The following is a 19,909-nucleotide window of genomic DNA, read 5'->3' on the forward strand; positions in this document are numbered from 1 at the left end:
CCCCCTTTAGCGTCCTTTCTCACCTGAAACCTTCTCCCTTAACATGCGGACCTGAGTAACGACTGCCTGTCGTCATGTCCGCTTTTACGCCATACAAACATCGTGCGAGCGCAGTCACATAACATCTACGGCTTTTCACACACACAAGCGAATGCAACGCTTACTTGGTCAACAGCCATACAGGTCACACTGAGGGGTGGCCCTATAAACAACTTAAACACTGTTACAAATATGCGCTATGCTGTGAACCCACACCAAACAACAATGACAAACAAATTTCAGGAGAACATCCGCACCGTAACACAACATAAACACAACGTAACAAATACCCAGAAGCCCTTGCAGCACTAACTCTTCCGGGAGGCTGCAATATACCCCCCCCCCGAGCGATTCAGCAATCTCGTGTTGTAATCGTCCGTGGGAGCCTTTTTCAACATTCATTTTGTTGTTCTGAGTTCAACCAACAACTTTCCTGATCGTCTTAGCGACATTTTCTTTGTTAAAAACGACTAGCGAGAAATAGAGCTTCTATTTCTGGTGTGTTTTTGTGTTTGGAGACAGACTTCTATCACTCTGCGGTTTCTGTCCCAACCGAGCAGCGGGTGCTGCTGAGCCCCTCCACCACACTGCGCACTAGCCTCGCGACAGTCCTAGCTGAATTTAATTATATTTATATAGCGCTTTTTCTCTAGTGACTCTAAGCGCTTTACATAGTGAAACCAAATAATTAAGTTACATTTAAACAAGTGTGGGTGGCACTGGGAGCAGGTGGGTAGAGTGTATTGCCCAAGGACACAACGGCAGAGACTAGGATGGCGGAATCGGGGATCGAACCTGCAACACTCTACCAACCAAGCTATACCGCCTTGCAAGCTGCACATAATGGCAGATAATTTGAATGTTTTTAATTGAACAACTACACATATATTTATGATGCACACAGGTGTACAAACTATTGTTAATAGTGGCAACAATTGGAGCTACAACTGCAGGTGTAGAGAGAAGCTTCTATTGTTTAATGCGGCTCAAGTCTTACACCCTCAACACAATGGGCAAAGGCCGTTTAAGCAGCCTAGCTCAGATGGCCATTGAGAGGACACTTGCCAAATCCCTGGAAAAGACGCCTTGTTGGTACGACAGGGTCACATATCACTTTATTAGAAAGGAACGGACAGTATAATTTATGAATAAATAAACCAACACATTTTATGATGTAGGCCAAAATTGAGCTACTGGGTTCGAGCCACCGCTTTTTACCTAAAGAAAACACTCCTTCATTTGCAAGCGTTTGCCTTTGATTGGCAAGACAAATGTTTTTCAACCACTGTGCCGCGGCACACTAGAGTGCCGTGAGATACAGTCTGGTGTGCCGTGGGACATTATGTACTTTCACATATTTGGGGTAAAAAATGTTTTTTGCAAATCAGTAATTATAGTCTGCAAATGATGTGTTGTTGCTGTCTAGAGCTCGGCAGAGTAACTGTGTAATACTCTTCCATATGAGTAGGTGGCAGCAGGTGGCTATATGCTTTGTAGATGTGGGAAACATAGGGAGGCAGGGTGCAGGTAAAAAGGTATCCAATGCTTTTAGCAAAAATAAACAAAAGGTGAGTGCCCCTAAGAAAAAACCTCCTTCCATCAGTGAGAGCTTTGAATGGTTGACCAAATACTTATTTTCCACCATAATTTACAAATAAATTCTTTAAAATTCCTACATTGTGAATTCCTAGATCTTTTTTTTACATTCTGTCTCTCACAGTTGAAGTGTACCTATGATGAAAATTACAGACCTCTGTCATCATTTTAAGTGGGAGAACTTGCACAATCGGTGGCTGACTAAATACTTGTTTTTCCACTGTGTATGTATAAATATATATATATATATATATATATATATATATATATATATATATATATATATATATATATATATATATATATATACTTATTATGTCATTGTATTTATTATGAACCGTTACCGGCGTATTAAATAATCATGTTAATATTAAAAATATAACTTAAAATAATGTGGGGATATAAAAGGCATCCGATGCTATCAGACCGGGCGGAAGCGGAAATAGTGGTCACATACCACCTGGAGCACCTGTCAGCCACTGCGTTTTTTGCTACGGAGCCACTTCATGGAAAGATCCTCATTTTTTGACTGTTTTGTGACTTACCATTGGCCTGTGGAGAACCGGGACAACAAAGACTCTTGCCAGGAGGACTTTGAGTTGGATGCACCGACGCGGTACTGTCAGTACGCAGCTGCGGCTTCAACCCAAACATTTGATTGCTTGTCCGTAGGTGCGTGCCGCTATGCATACGTCTCCTACGTACTGTAACTTTGGGGGAAATATATGTGTAGTATAAACTTTGGGGAGGTGAATTTCACTTTGGGCTGTGGGATTGTGGGTGTTGTGCAGGGGTTTTGATTTGTATTGGCGGGTTATATGGATGGGAAGGGGGGGGGTTGTTATGTTGTATTAATTTGTGGCATATAAAATATAAGTCGGGTTGTATTGTGGCTAATTGTAAATACAGTATATGTCTTGTGCTTATTTATTGTTTTACTCATTCCTTGCTGAATATCAGGTCCCACCCATGACTCCTTAAATTGTGTAGTGGCAGCAAAAACCGGAGAACTTGGGTGCGTTTGTTACAAGGAAAACAGCAAAAAACTCAAAATAAGTCACGGCGTAATGTGACAGTACACCTACTTTGAGAAAAGCGCTATATTGATGCATGGTTGGTTATGGTTTAAAGTCGTATCCAACAATTGCAACAATAACTTTTTACTGTCAACTTAGTTTCTTTTTTTAATGATTTCTGCTAGTGGTGTGCCTTCAGATTTTTTCACCGCAAAAAGGGTGCCTTGGCTCAAAACATTTTTTAAAAACACTGGGCTAGACAACATAGTTCAAACAGACAATGGATCAACAATTGGAACATCCTTAAATAATCAATCACAACTTGGAATGGTAAATGGTAACACAGTATAAGCAAAGCATGACTACTATTACAGTGTGTACTAAAACAAATGACTATGCCCTCAGAAACATAAAACAGTATTTACAAAGTATTCTTGGGAGTTAACTCGACTTGGTTGTCATCCCACTTCTCAGGATGCATTGCGGCACTTTTTCAAATAGTCGTTAAACGTACATGTAATTGTTACAAACACTGCAGGAAGTTCATGCTACTCTTTCCCTTACGTCATACAAACCCCGTTTCCATATGAGTTGGGAAATTGTGTTAGATGTAAATATAAACGGAATACAATGATTTGCAAATCCTTTTCAACCCATATTCAATTGAATGCACTACAAAGACAAGATATTTGATGTTCAAACTCATAAACTTTATTTTTTTTTTGCAAATAACAATTAACTTATAATTTCATGGCTGCAACACGTGCCAAAGTAGTTGGGGAAGGGCATGTTCACCCCTGTGTTACATCACCTTATCTTTTAACAACACCCAATAAACATTTGGGAACTGAGGAAACTAATTGTTGAAGCTTTGAAAGTGGAATTCTTTCCCATTCTTGTTTTATGTAGAGCATCAGTCGTTCAACAGTCCGGGGTCTCCGCTGTCGTATTTTACGCTTCATAATGCGCCACACATTTTCGATGGGAGACAGGTCTGGACTGCAGGTGGGCCAGCAAAGTACCCGCACTCTCTTTTTTTTACAAAGCCATGCTGTTGTAGCACATGCTTAATGTGGCTTTGCATTGTCTTGCTGATAAGAGCAGGGGCGTCCATGAAAAAGACAGCGCTTAGATGGCAGCATATGTTGTTCAAAACCTGTATGTACCTTTCAGCATTAATGTTGCCTTCACAGATGTGTAAGTTACCCATGCCTTGGGCACTAATGCACCCCCATACCATCACAGATGCTGGCTTTTGAATTTTGCGTCGATAACAGTCTGGATGGTTCGCTTCCCCTTTGGTCCGGATGACATGATGTCGAATATTTCCAAAAACAATTTGAAATGTGGAGTCGTCAGACCACAGAACACTTTTCCACTTTGCATAAGTCCATCTTAGATGATCTCGGGCCCAGAGAAGCCGGCGGCGTTTCTGGATGTTGTTGATAAATGTCTTTCGCTTTGCATAGTAGAGCTTTAACTTGCACTTACAGATGTAGCGACGAACTGTATTTAGTGACAGTGGTTTTCTGAAGTGTTCCTGAGCCCATGTGGTGATATCCTTTAGAGATTAATGTCGGTTTTTGATACAGTGTCCCTTCGTCTGAGGGATCGAAGGTCACGGTCATTCAAAGTTGGTTTCCGGCCATGCCACTTAAGTGGAGTGATTTCTCCAGATTCCCTGAACATTTTCATGATATTATGGACCATAGATGTTGAAATCCAAAAAATGTCTTGCAAATGCACTTTGAGAAATGTTGTTCTTAAACTGTTTGACTATTTGCTCATGCAGTTGTGGACAAAGGGGTGTACCTCGCCCCATCCTTTCTTGTAAAAGACTGAGCATTTTTTGGGAAGCTGTTTTTGTACCCAAACATGGCACCCACCTGTTCCCAATTAGCCTGCACACCTGTGGGATGTTCCAAATAAGTGTTTGATGAGCATTCCTCAACTCTATCAGTATTTATTGCCACCTTTCCCAACTTCTTAGTCACATGTGGCTGGCATCAAATTCTAAAGTTAATGATTATTTGCACACAAAAAAAATGTTTATCAGTTTGAACATCAAATATGTTGTCTTTGTAGCATATTCAACTGAATATGGGTTGAAAAAGATTTGCAAATCATTGTATTCCATTTATATTTACATCCAACATAATTTCCCAACTTATATGGATACGGGGTTTGTAGTTAATCATTCAGTGAAGACACACAAGCATGAATCTTAGACTACCTTCAGCAGGGTTGATGGCCTCTGGCAAGCTGTCCCACGGGAGCGTCCACTCAGGACAAGGATGAGGAGCGAAGACAGCCACTATGCCACTTTCCTGAGGGGACGTGGAACAAATACATGTTACCATGGTAACCCATCATACAGCCTTGAGGTTCAGCTTTACATCTGAGAGATTGTGTACTCACTCTTGAGGGGTAAAAAAGGTATCAAGATGCAGGGTCAGGCTCATTTATCGACACTTAACACTATTTCAAATTCAATGTGTTTGTTTTAGCAGTTGCTACGTCCATGCTTACAATATTCAATGAATTAACGCCAGGGCTTTTCTAAGTGTTGCACAGTGAGCCTCACCTAAGATAATATAATACAGCCGAGGCATCCTCTCCTCCCTAAAAGACTGATTTTCTAGGGTACATTTTAAGTTACCATATAATTTTGCCTTCTTTGGAAATGCAATGTTTTTTTTTGTTTTCGTCAAACCGCTTCGCTTCGTCCTGGGTCTTCTGCTGTGTACGGTACAATAACACATCTGTACTGGTCCTTCACATTCAAAATATAAAAAGAAAAACACATACAAACATGTGTGTTCTTCTTAGAATTAAAAATGAAATAATGCAATAAGTTCAGCAAAGAATTAGTAAAAAATGTATTTCCTTGTATAAAGGCTGGGGACATTTACTATTTAGAAGTAAGGTGTTCATTGGGGAAAGCAATTTATTTTTACCATTAGGTGCTATTTTGTTTATTCAGATTAATCACGCTTTGGAACGTGGATTAATCAATATTAATCACAGGTTATTACTTGCTTGTATGATTCAAATAAAAAATATATATATATATTTCACAAGTCACAAATGCAATGTTTTTGTCCATATAGTTCAGGTAAATATAGGTGGTGAAGGTAGAGAAGCATGTGTGCTCAAAATTAATTGCGTGACTACAATCAATCAAAGTTTATTTATAGAGCCCTAAATCACAAGTGTCTCAAAGGGCTGCACAAGGGCTCAGATCCCACATAAGGGCAAGAAAAAACTCAACCCAGTGGGATACAACAAGAAACTTTGGAGGAGACCGCAGAACACCCCCCTGCCTCCCCACCGGGACAACTGGTGCAATGGACGTCGAGTGGATCTTTTTATATAATTGATTAATGTGATAATTCTTGGGATTAAACACATGAGCTAACTCATTATTTTAATATTACTATTTCAGCTTTGCAAAAACCACGCCGCATTGACTGCGCTAGTCTGAACGGAGACTAACCCCGAACTTTCACTGAATGCGAAACGGACGTGGACCAGTTCCACCGCGGGAGGGCGCCGCCATCTGACAATCCCCACTGCCGTACCGTTGCGTCTTCGTCCTACAGCGAAGTAGCAAAGACTTTTACGAGATCTCGCAAATCTGCGCATAATAACGTGAAAAGGGAAGTAGTATATAAAGCGAACCACAAACCTTTTATTCCGTCCTTACAGAGAAGCAGAAATAAATAAACTTGGTCCCGCCACTTTATTTTTTTGCAGCAAGCAACAATACAACTGTAACATCATCCCTGGCGAGCGTGTCACACAATCAGTCCTTTGCTTTCTCGGTCTCCATATCAGCTGATATTTGACACAGGTCCCCATACCCCCACTTAGCTACCTGGAATATGCCTGTACATTATTCTTTAATTTTGGACCTCTAGATACAGCATGTACTCATCCGACTCGGTAAAGAATTTGGGTATTATCTTCGACCCATCTCTCATTTGAGTCACACATTAAGAGTGTTACTAAAACATCCATTCATCCATCCATCCAAGGAAGCCCAGACTTTCCTCTCCCCAGCCACTTCATCAAGCTTTTCCAGGGGTATCCCAAGGAGTTCCCTGGCCAGCCGGGAGACATAGTCTTCCCAATGTGTCCTGGGTCTTCGCCGTGGCCTCCTACTGGGCAGATGTGCCCTAAACACCACCGTAGGGAGGCATTCGGGTGGCAATCTGACCAGATGCCCGAACCACCTCACCTGGCTTCTCTCGATGTGAAGGCGCATCGGCCTTACTTTGAGTTCCTCCCGGATGGCAGAGCTTCTCACCCTATCTCTGAGGGAGAGCCCCACCACCCGGCGGAGAAAACTCATTTCGGCTGCTTGTACCCGTGATCTTGTCCTTTCGGTCATAACCCAAAGCTCATGACCATAGGTGAGGATGGGAACGCAGATTGACCAGTAAATTGAGAGCTTTGCCAGCGTCCGCATTACTGGAGACGTCGCACTGATCCGCCTGTCGATCTCATGATCCACTCTTACCTCACTCGTGAACAGGACTCAGAGGTACTTGAATTCCTCCACTTGGGGCAGGGTCTCCTCCCAAACCCAGATATGGCACTCCACCCTTTTCCGGGCGAGAACCATGGACTCAGACTTGGAGGTGCTGATTCTCATCCCAGTCGCTTAACACTCGGCTGCGAACCGATTCAGTGAGAGCTGAAGATCTTAGTCATCATCTGCAAAAAGCAGACACCTAATCCTGCAGCCACCGAACCAAATCCTTTTAACGCCCTGACTGCGCCTAGAAATTCTATCCATAAAAGTTATTAACATAATCGGTAACAAAGGACAGCCATGGCGGAGTCTAACCCTCAGTGAAAACATGTCCGACTTACTGCCAGCAATGCGGACCAAGCTCTGACACTGATCATACAATCAGACAGTCCGATACCCCATACTCTAGCACGGTCGAATGCCTTCTTCAAGTCCACAAAGCATATGTAGACTGGTTGGGCAAACTCCAATACACCCTCAAGGACCCTACCGAGAGTATAGAGCTAGTCCACAGTTCCACGACCAGGACGAACACCACACGGTTCCTCCTGAATCCGAGCTCCGGCTATCCGGCGTAGCCTCCTCTCCAGTACACTTAAATAGACCTTACCGGAAAGGCTGAGGAGTTACTAAAACAGCTTTCTTTCATCTATGTAATATTGCTAAAATGTATTCCATTTTGTCCACCAGCGATGCTGATATCATTATTCATGTGTTTGTTAAGTCTCGACTACCGTAACGTATTATTTTCAGGTGTCCATATGTTTAGCATTAAAATATTACAGTTGGTAAATGGGTTGTACTTGTATAGCGCTTTTCTACCTTTTTTTAAGGAACTCAAAGCGCTTTGACACTATTTCCACATTCACACACACACCTTCACACACTGATGGCGGTACAAAATACAGTTGGTACAAAATGCGGCTGCTAGACTTTTGACAAGAACAACAGAGTTTGATCATATTACGACTATACTGGCTCACATGCACTGGCTTCCTCTGCACTTAAGATGTGACTTTAAGGTTTTACTACTTACGTATAAAATACTAAACGGTCTAGCTCCATCCTATCTTGTATTTTACCATATGTCCCAGCAAGAAATCTGCGTAGTAAGAATTCCAGGCTTATTAGTGATTTTCAGAACTCAAAAAAGTCTGTGTTATCTATTCGGGCTCCAGTACCTCAATAGAAGCTTTTAAGTCCCATCTTAAAACTCATTTGTATACTCTTGCCTTTAAATAGATCCCCCTTTTAGACCAGTTGACTCCTGCATGGAGAGGTTATCAGGTGACCACAGATGACGCACTAGCTGTTCAAAGTCAGGACCCAGGGTGGACCACTCATCTGTGCATCAGTTGGGGACGTCTCTGCGCTGCTGACTTGTCTCCATTCAAAATGATCCCTTGCTGGCCCCACTATGGACTGGAGTCTTACACTATTAACTAGATCCACTCAACATCTGCGGTCCCGTCCAAAGTTTCTCATTGTAACCCATTGGATTGAGTTTTTTCTTGCCCTGATATGGGATCTGAGCAGAGGATGTCGTTGTGCCTTGTGCGGGCAGCCCTTTGAGGAAATTGTGATTAAGGGCTATATTAATAAACTTTGATTGATTGATTGATTTTTTTGTCAACAAGATGAAAATAAATCTGAAAAGCCTGTTTCTTAGGTTTCCTTTTACATACACATATACAGTGGGGTAAAAAAAGTATTTAGTCAGCCACCGATTGTGCAAGTTCACCCACTTAAAATGATGACAGAGGCCTGTAATTTTCATCATAGGTACACTTCAACTGTGAGAGACAGAATGTGAAAAAAAATCCAGGAATTTACATTGTAGGAATTTTAAAGAATTTATTTGTAAATTATGGTGGAAAATAAGTATTTGGTCAACCATTCAAAGCTCTCACTGATGGAAGGAGGTTTTGGCTCAAAATCTCACGATGCAGTCATTCTTTCCTTAACACGGATCAATCGTCCTGTCCCCCTTAGCAGAAAAACAGCCCCAAAGCACGATGTTTCCACCCCCATGCTTCACAGTAGTTATGGTGTTCTTGGGATGCAACTCAGTATTCTGCTTCCTCCAAACACGACAAGTTGAGTTTATACCAAAATGGATACATGGATGATACAGTAGAGGATTGGGAGAATGTCATGTGGTCAGATGAAACCAAAATAGAACTTTTTGGTATAAACTAAACTCGTCGTGTTTGGAGGAAGAAGAATACTGAGTTGAATCCCAAGAACACCACACCTACTGTGAAGCATGGGGGTGGAAACATCATGCTTTGGGGCTGTTTTTCTGCTAAGGGGACAGGACGATTGATCCGTGTTAAGGAAAGAATGAATGGGGCCATGTATCGTGAGATTTTGAGGCAAAACCTCCTTCCTTTAGTGAGAGCTTTGAATGGTTGACCAAATACTTATTTTCCACCATAATTTACAAATGAATTCTTTAAAATTCCTACAATTTGAATTCCTGGATTTTTTTTCACATTCTGTCTCTCACAGTTGAAGTGTACCTATGATAAAAATTACAGACCTCTGTCATCATTTTAAGTGGGAGAACTTGCAGAATCGGTGGCTGACTAAATACATTTTTACCCCACTGTATATACATACAGTCGGGGGATTCCGACTATTTTGTACTGGTAGTAGTCGATCCACAGCGATCATCCTGTCACACAATACCTCAATGCTCACAAGGGGAATTTTCATTTCAACGACTGTCGTTGGCTTTGACAGTTAGGATTACTCGTTTGCATTAAAACAGTTGATTTTCTCACCACGATAGGGCAAATCCATCCTTATCCAAGCACACCCTACTGGTTCCTGGAGTATAATTATTTGGGTTTTTGGCAGCAACTGTTTGGACTAGATCTGACCAATCTAAGTCCATGAGCACAAACTGATGAAGCCTACTCGGATGAGCGGCGAAACGCCCCAAGATTTGAATTAATCAGCATGTGATACCAAACAGGATTTTACTCCTAGGGGCCAAAACTTTGAGAGCTGGCTCACCATTGTCTTGTTATTTGGATGACTGCCAATGACTGCACTTTGACTGGCATGCATCAGTGTGAGTTAAATGAGGTGAGAAATAGGTTATTAGGCATTTATTGAGTGGGATAGTGAAACCAGATGATACTGGTTAGAGGCAAGGAAGGATTGTGTGTCTCTGCATCAGATAGCGGAGCTCCCTGTGCCTCGGGAGAACACTAAATACACACACACTGTCACGTATGATCACACACACACACAGATTGGCACCTCGGCCATGAGAGTACAACAGCTGCACAGCAGACGTGACAGTGGCGGCAAAGAGGCATCCAAGTAATCCCTCTCACTGGGCCGGGATATAGTGGCGACCATTGTACGCTTTTGTGAGCGTGCATTCCTCACGGTATGAATGTCTGATTTTGATCTTTCACGGTAACTGTCCAATTAAACTTAATCCGGCATCATGTAAAAGACACACCGTCCTCCCAACCAAGCTCCTGTTGCCTCCTACCCTAGATCTGTCACCCTTTTCACGCTACTTATTATCATGTTACAAACTCTTTTCCAGCCAAAAGTGGCCAAAAAAGTCTATAGGTGTCGACGGTGTGGAATCTATTAAAAAGCACATTTTTAACCAAGTGAGGCAACCGTTTGTGCTGTTAATTGAGTTATAACTAATTTGCGTGTTTGCATTATTCTGCTCAAAACAACACTGCATAGAAATAGGAGTTCAGAACATTCAGAGAGAGAAAAAATATTTTTTTAAACAATCAAATAATTGGATAAATCAACTAAATACTGTATAGTATTTTTTTTTTTTAGCAAATCCGTGTCACGTCGGGGTTGCATTTTTCTGCGGTGGTCGTTATCCCAGGATGCAGACGGGAAACTTTGGAAGAAGCGTGCAGGTAGGATATGATTTATATACTGATAAATCATACGACATACAAAAAGACAGGAAACAAACGAAAGGAAATCGCACGGGAAGCTAAGGCAAAAACTTAGCACAGGAATCAGGAATCGAGAAACAGGAATAAACCAACGTAACGTATTGCATACTGCAAAAAAGGAAGCCAGACCAAGTGTGGTGTACAACGTGAATACGTAGCTCTCTGATTAGTGCCCGGCAGCAGGTGAGTGTGCCAAACACTAATCAGAGGTAGGTGAACCCAATCAGCACCCACGGTAACCAAACAAAACAAACACAAAACAGGAACTGGGGGAGTCAAACTAACAGAACAAAACCTAAACATAACATGATCCAGGCCACGGATCATGACAATTCGGACATTTTGGGCATTGGCTGAGGTCTGCGGTCTACTAATGTTGCTTGTTTCACTGCACAGAACTGTCTCTAGTCGTCTTCTTTTTGTGACAGTTGGTTTTCCCCAAAATAGCTAACATGTCGCATTGAACACATCAGTTGGAAACTACAAAAAAAAAAAAAAAATGGAGAAGAGCGAGGGTCTCATGTAGGAATTTGCAGATCGATCAATCGCTGATCAGTAAAAGCTGATTGTTGTGAAAAAATATGTCATCGATTGTGCCAATTAATGCCCTTTAGTTCTGACACTATTTGTTTTAGTCGTCCATCTGACAATAAGTTAACACTTAATAATGTGTCTCCATACATAGTGAGGAGTCGTTCCCCTGAGCTAATATTCTAAAACATCTACACTGAGGTTACTGGAAAATCAAAACAGCACTCATAATGAATCTTGAAATTGCTGCCTGTTGGTTAATAGTGTCATGGTCCGGGCACTGCGCCTTCATCAATCAATCAATCAATCAATCAATGTTTACTTATATAGCCCTAAATCACTAGTGTCTCAAAGGGCTGCACAAACCACAACACAAACCACTACGACATCCTCGGTAGGTCCACATAAGGCCAAGGAAAACTCACACCCAGTGGGATGTCGGTGTGCAAAGCGCGCTCCGGGCCGGCGGCAACGAACAGCTGCAATCAATCGCTGTTAATCTGCAAACCTGGAGCTGATGATCAGACTTGCCTTCATAAGCCTGCACAACCTTCCATCCTGTGCCGGAATTTAACAGTCTGTTGATGTCCCGTACGCTATCATCCTGCTCTATGCAAATCTTGCTTCGCTCTCTGTGTTCTCCACCGTCGTGTTTGTATGGTCTGACGTTTTCCCTTGTCCTCCTTCCTGCATTCTGCCTTTGTTCCACGTGTCGAGCTATATATATATATATATATATATATATATATAAATATAGAGAGAGAGAGAGAGAGAGAGAGAGAGCAATATTGCCCCATTGTGGTTCTGTGCCGTCACAACTCCCTCCTGCAACAATAACAAATAGCTACTTAACCTGGCGTACCCCAGGGATCCATACTGGGGCCAAATTGTTCAATCTTTATACAAACGACATTTGTAAAGTTACAAAAGCCTTAAAGTTAGTACTATTTGCAAATGACACGTTGTCACACCTAGGTGAAGTCTTGTCTGGTTTTTCATCTGGTTTCATGTTGTTTTGTCATTTCCTGTTTTATTTTGAAATGCTGACTCTCCCTCTCGTTTTAGATCACTTGACCTTTCCTCCTGTATCACTTGTCTAACGTCTTTCCTATACCAAAATGGATACATGGATGATACAACAGAGGATTGGGAGAATGGCATGTGGTCAGATGAAACCAAAATATAACTTTTTGGTATAAACTCAACTCGTCGTGTTTGGAGGAAGAAGAATACTGAGTTGCATACCAAGAACACCACACCTACTGTGAAGCATGGGGGTGGAAACATCATGCTTTGGGGCTGTTTTTCTGCCAAGGGGACAGGACGATTTATCCGTGTTAAGGAAAGAATTAATGGGGCCATGTATCGTGAGATTTTGAGCCAAAACCTCCTTCTGTCAGTGAGAGCTTAGAATGGTTGACCAAATACTTATTTTCCACCATAATTTACAAATAAATTATTTTAAATTCCTACAATGTGAATTCCTGGATTTTTTCACATTCTGTCTCTCACAGTTGAAGTGTACCTATGATGAAAATTACAGACCTCTGTCATCATTTTAAGTGGGATAACTTGCACAATCGGTGGCTGACTAAATACTTTTTTGCGCCACTGTATGTAAGCGTCAATATATACCTTGATGTTGCAGAAAAAAGACCATATGTTTTTTTAACCGTTTTCCAAACTCTAAAAGGGTGAATTTGGCCATTTAAACGCCTTTCAATTGATAGCCTGTCGGAGCGTTGACCTTTCACCCGTGACGTCACAACATGAAGCGATCAGCCTTTTTCCCAATCTTTTTACACGCACCGGGTCAAATCAGCTCTGTTATTTTCTGTTTTTTTCGACTGTTTTCCCGTACCTTGGGGACATCATGCCTCGTCGGTGTGTTGTCGGAGGGTGTAAAAAGTTGCACCAGTGGCCAAAATATGTGAAAGTCCCTCGTTTGTTCCGCACACTTTACCGACGACAGCTATGCTACGACAGAGATGGCAAGAATGTGTGGATATCCTGCAACACTCAAAGCAGATGCATTTCCAACGATAAAGTCAAAGAAATCTGCAATATTGGAAGCACAAAGGTGAGTTATGTTGATGTTATTGACATTATTGTGTGCTAATCAGACATATTTGGTCACAGCATGACTGCAAGCTAATCGATGCTAACATGCTATTTAGGCTAGCTGTATGTACATATTGCATCATTATGCCTCATTTGTAGCTATATTTGCGTCCAGACTTTCCCTTCACCCACATTTAATGCCAAACAAACACATACCAATCGTTGGTTGGAAGGCGATTGCCGAATTCGTCCTCGCTTCCTCACGTCGCTGGCTGTCGTGTCGTTTTCGTCGGTTTTGCTTGTATACGGTTCACAGCGATACGGCTCAATAGCTACAGTTTTTTCTTCAATTTCGTTTTCGCTACCTGCCTTCACACTCCAACCATCCGTTTCAATACATGCGTAATCTGTTGAATGGCTTACGCCGCTGAAATCCGAGTATGAATCCGAGCTAATATCGCTATACCTTTCTGTGCTATCCGCCATGTTTGTTTCTGGTTGTTTCACGCTGTGATGTCACAGAATAATGGACGGGTGGATATACTGATGGTAAAAATCAGGCACTTTGAAGCCGTTTTTCAGGATATTGCGTGATGGGTAAAATTTTGATAAAAACTTCGAAAAATAAAATAAGTCACTGGGAACGGATTTTTATTGGTTTTAACCCTTCAGAAATTGTGATAATGTTCCCCTGTAATAAGTGTAGACGGAACCGCATTGAAAGTAAGCAGTCATTAACAGGAAATTAAAAGGGATATCAATAAGTGCATAGAGAGAGGATGATACTGTTAGTGTGTTAGCATAGTCGTAGTCAGTACACGACACATAAGATCCATAATTTGGTGGTGTCGATACCAAGGGTAGTATCAGTGCTCTCCATGGACCGCCACCTTGCGTGTTCCAATGAACCTAAGAGTATATGATTGTCAATAAAGTGATAAGGTCAATATTTTTATTTTCTCCCAAAAATGTTTTGTTATTTTTCTTATTGTTTACAAACTCAGGGCCCAATTCCCTGAACTTCGAGGGCAAAAATCAAAAGATATACATGAGTTGTGGATAGTTATTTTAAATATTTTCTTTAGTTATAGCATATTATGGATTTTCATTCATCCATCCATCTTCTTCCGCTTATCCAAGGTCGGGTCGCGGGGGCAACAGCCTAAGGGCAGCAGCCAGCCGGGAGTCTTTCCAACATGTCCTGGGTGTTCCCTGTGGCCTCTACCAGTCGGACATGCCCTAAACACCTCTATGGGGAGGCGTTCGGGTGGCATTCTGACCAGATGCCCAAACCACCTCATCTGGCTCCTTTCGATGTGGAGGAGCAGCGGCTTTACTCTGAGCTCCTCTCGGATGAGCCCCACCACCTGGCGGAAGAAACTCATTTCGGCCGCTTGTACCCGTGATCTTGTCTTTTGGGTCATAACCCACAGCTCATGACCATAGGTGAGGATGGAACGTAGATCGACCGGTAAATTGAGAGCTTTGCCTTCCGACTCAGCTACTTTTTTACCACAACGGATCGATACAGCGTCCGCATTACTGAAGACGCCGCACCGATCCGCCTGTCGATCTCGTGACATACTCTTCCCTCATTCATGAACAAGACTCCGAGGTACTTGAACTCCTCCACTTGGGGCATGATCTCCTCCCCAACCCAGAGATGGCACTCCACCTTTTTCCGGGCGAGAACCATGGACACGGACTTGGAGGTTCTGATTCTCATCCCAGTCGCTTCACACTCTGCTGCGAACCGAAACAGTGAGAGCTGAAGATCCTGGCCAGATGAAGCCATCAGGACAACTTCATCTGCAAAAAGCAAAGACCTAAATCCTGCAGCCACCAAACCAGATCCCCTCAATGCCCTGACTGCGCCTAGAAGTTCTGTCCATAAAAGTTATGAACAGAATCGATGACAAAGGGCTGCTTTGGCGGAGTCCAACCCTCACTGGAAACGGGTCGCACTTACTACCGGTAATGCGGACCAAGCTCTGACACTGATCGAACAGGGACCGGACCGCCACAATCAGACAGTTGAATACCCCATACTCTGAGCACTCTCCACAGGCCTTACCGTGGGACACGGTCAAATGTCTTACCCAAGTCCACAAAGCACATGTATACTGGTTGGGCAAACTCCCATGCACCCTCAAGCACCCTCCCGAGAGTATAGAGCTGGTCCACAGTTCCACGACCAGGACGAAAGCCACACTGTTCCTCCTGAATCTGAGTTTCGAATATCCGGCGTGGCCTCCTCTCCAGCACACCTGACGAGACCATACCGGGAAGGCTGAGGAGTGTGATCCCACGATAGTTGGAACACACCCTCCGGTTCCCCTTCTTAACATAGTATTGATTTTGTTCTGCTCAAATAATTGTATGCAATAAAAGAGAATGAGAGACAGGTTTAAACATTGTGTTGCTATTGCTAAACTGTCAACATCACTCACAATAAATTCATTGACAAATTTACAGTTAATACATGTGGTATCGGCTGATCTCACTTCTGCATGTGCTTTAATCCAGGAGTAGACTGAAGGCATTAACAAAACTAAGCACTGCAACAAAGTGGAGAGGCAATGGAGTATAATAATAATGCACAATCCAGCAGTATGGTACAACAACAGGCTAAGTTAATGTTTATTCTTGTCAGTTCTACTGGAAAGTGCTCCCCCGGGTGATTCCCTTGTCCTACTGGGAGACTTTAACGCTCACGTTGGCAACGACAGTGAAACCTGGAGAGGCGTGATTGGGAAGAATGGCCGCCCGGATCTGAACCCGAGTGGTGTTTTGTTATTGGACTTTTGTGCTCGTCACAGTTTGTCCATAACAAACACCATGTTCAAACATAAGGGTGCCCATATGTGCACTTGGCACCAGGACACCCTAGGCCGCAGTTCCATGATCGACTTTGTAGTTGTGTCATCGGATTTGCGGCCTCATGTTATGGACACTCGGGTGAAGAGAGGGGCGGAGCTTTCTACCGATCACCACCTGGTGGTGAGTTGGCTGCGATGGTGGGGGAGGATGCCGGACAGACCTGGGAGACCCAAACGCATTGTGAGGGTCTGCTGGGAACGTCTGGCAGAGTCTCCTGTCAGACAAAGTTTCAATTCCCACCTCCGGAAGAACTTTGAACATGTCACGAGGGAGGTGCTGGACATTGAGTCCGAGTGGACCATGTTCCGCACCTCTATTGTCGAGGCGGCAGATCGGAGCTGTGGTCGCAAGGTAGTTGGTGCCTGTCGGGGCGGCAATCCTAAAACCCCTTGGTGGACACCAGCGGTGAGGGATGCCGTCAAGCTGAAGAAGGAGTCCTATCGGGTCCTTTTGGCTCATAGGACTCCGGAGGCAGTGGACAGGTACCGACAGGCCAAGCGGTGTGCAGCTTCAGCGGTCGCGGAGGCAAAAACTCGGACATGGGAAGAGTTCGGGGAAGCCATGGAAAACGACTTCCGGACGGCTTCGAAGCGATTCTGGACCACCGTCCGCCGCCTCAGGAAGGGGAAACAGTGCACTATCAACACCGTGTATGGTGCGGATGGTGTTCTGCTGACCTCGACTGCGGATGTTGTGGATAGGTGGAAGGAATACTTCGAAGACCTCCTCAATCCCACCAACACGTCTTCCTATGAGGAAGCAGTGCCTGGGGAATCTGTGGTGGACTCACCTATTTCTGGGGCTGAGGTCGCTGAGGTAGTTAAAAAGCTCCTCGGTGGCAAGGCCCCAGGGGTGGACGAGATCCGCCCGGAGTTCCTTAAGGCTCTGGATGCTGTGGGGCTGTCTTGGTTGACAAGACTTTGCAGCATCGCGTGGACATCGGGGGCGGTACCTCTGGATTGGCAGACCGGGGTGGTGGTTCCTCTCTTTAAGAAGGGGGACCGGAGGGTGTGTTCCAACTATCGTGGGATCACACTCCTCAGCCTTCCCGGTAAGGTTTATTCAGGTGTACTGGAGAGGAGGCTACGTCGGATAGTCGAACCTCGGATTCAGGAGGAACAGTGTGGTTTTCGTCCTGGTCGTGGAACTGTGGACCAGCTCTATACTCTCGGCAGGGTTCTTGAGGGTGCATGGGAGTTTGCCCAACCAGTCTACATGTGCTTTGTGGACTTGGAGAAGGCATTCGACCGTGTCCCTCGGGAAGTCCTGTGGGGAGTGCTCAGAGAGTATGGGGTATCGGACTGTCTTATTGCGGCGGTCCGTTCCCTGTACGATCAGTGCCAGAGCTTGGTCCGCATTGCCGGCAGTAAGTCGAACACATTTCCAGTGAGGGTTGGACTCCGCCAAGGCTGTCCTTTGTCACCGATTCTGTTCATAACTTTTATGGACAGAATTTCTAGGCGCAGTCAAGGCGTTGAGGGGTTCCGGTTTGGTAACCGCAGGATTAGGTCTCTGCTTTTTGCAGATGATGTGGTCCTGATGGCTTCATCTGACCGGGATCTTCAGCTCTCGCTGGATCGGTTCGCAGCCGAGTGTGAAGCGACCGGAATGAGAATCAGCACCTCCAAGTCCGAGTCCATGGTTCTCGCCCGGAAAAGGGTGGAGTGCCATCTCCGGGTTGGGGAGGAGACCCTGCCCCAAGTGGAGGAGTTCAAGTACCTAGGAGTCTTGTTCACGAGTGAGGGAAGAGTGGATCGGGAGATCGACAGGCGGATCGGTGCGGCGTCTTCAGTAATGCGGACGTTGTACCGGTCCGTTGTGGTGAAGAAGGAGCTGAGCCGGAAGGCAAAGCTCTCAATTTACCGGTCGATCTACGTTCCCATCCTCACCTATGGTCATGAGCTTTGGGTCATGACCGAAAGGATAAGATCACGGGTACAAGCGGCCGAAATGAGTTTCCTCCGCCGTGTGGCGGGGCTCTCCCTTAGAGATAGGGTGAGAAGCTCTGCCATCCGGGAGGAACTCAAAGTAAAGCCGCTGCTCCTTCACATCGAGAGGAGCCAGATGAGGTGGTTCGGGCATCTGGTCAGGATGCCACCCGAACGCCTCCCTAGGGAGGTGTTTAGGGCACGTCCAACCGGTAGGAGGCCACGGGGAAGACCCAGGACACGTTGGGAAGACTATGTCTCCCGGCTGGCCTGGGAACGCCTCGGGATCCCCCGGGAAGAGCTAGACGAAGTGGCTGGGGAGAGGGAAGTCTGGGTTTCCCTGCTTAGGCTGTTGCCCCCGCGACCCGACCTCGGATAAGCGGAAGATGATGGATGGATGGATGGAGTTCTACCATCAAATAGTGCCTGCCTTTTGCTAGTAAAAATGCGCCAAAAGAGAGTCAAGTCAGGTTTTCGTAATAGATAGTTACCATGCAGCAGGAAAAGGCATACTGTAAGTGCTGTGGTCGTTATTTCGATAACAGCTGCTGCCATTTAAACAATAAAATGTTATGTTTATAGCATTTTATGACCTCCACTTCAGGTTGCCCGCAAAACTTTTATTTCTCGTCTTTTGGAACGGATTGTTTTTACTGCATATAAAATCAGGGGCCGGCTGAATGTGCACCGTGCGCAGAATAACAAGTACATGTGCACGTTGTATTCTTCTATTATGAAAGGTTATTTTTATTAGCGGGTTCAATAAAAAAAATAAAAAATAAATCTCCCTGTCGTAAAAAAAAATAAAAAATGCACCCATAAATACTGCCCTCTTAAAATGTTAATTTGACGACTGAAAGCACTTCATATGGAGCGCTGCCAGAGGGAGGAACCGTTCTACAATTAAGAAAGTCTGCCCGGAGCCAAAACATAAGATTAGAGAGTCATCCTTGAAGGTACGAAACGTCTGCGTCGGTGGAAATAAAAGATGGTAATGAATGCGAGATGTATAAATGATCAGCCACGTTTGAACTTATTTTTGCAGAGAAAATCAGCTAATGAAGCATAAAATGTAAGTGCAACTGCCTTTTTAGGCCACCTCCAGCTTTGTTGTGTTAATGATCTTTTTCACGACATCATTTTGATTTGATGCTGCATTTGAGCTATGAAAGATTTTGGTGAAGCTCTACAGTATATCAGGGGTCGGCAAACATTACGGTCAAAAGACCTACTTTGCCACCTCTTACACTTAAGAAAAACAGTCTGAAGACTCAAAACACAGCTTAAAAAACTTTTAAAGGTTTTTCAATTTTACAGGCAAAGAAATTGTCCCTTCAGAATTAAACCCACCGTTTTCTTCTCAGTTTTTTA

At 44.0% G+C, this 19,909-nt stretch overlaps 1 protein-coding gene across 2 annotated transcripts in view; it reads right to left on the reverse strand.

The window, feature by feature from the left end:
* Positions 1–19,909, reverse strand: part of gstcd (glutathione S-transferase, C-terminal domain containing) — a 203,109-nt gene that overhangs the window by 157,209 nt on the left and 25,991 nt on the right. For both annotated transcript variants that reach the window (XM_061909365.1, XM_061909357.1), the window contains exon 5: positions 4,885–4,978. In XM_061909365.1, coding sequence (XP_061765349.1) covers positions 4,885–4,978 — 94 coding nt within the window. The remainder of the gene's footprint in view (positions 1–4,884; positions 4,979–19,909) is intronic.

The sequence above is a fragment of the Nerophis ophidion genome, linkage group LG01, assembly GCF_033978795.1.
Source record: "Nerophis ophidion isolate RoL-2023_Sa linkage group LG01, RoL_Noph_v1.0, whole genome shotgun sequence".
Taxonomy (NCBI): Eukaryota; Metazoa; Chordata; class Actinopteri; order Syngnathiformes; family Syngnathidae; genus Nerophis; species Nerophis ophidion.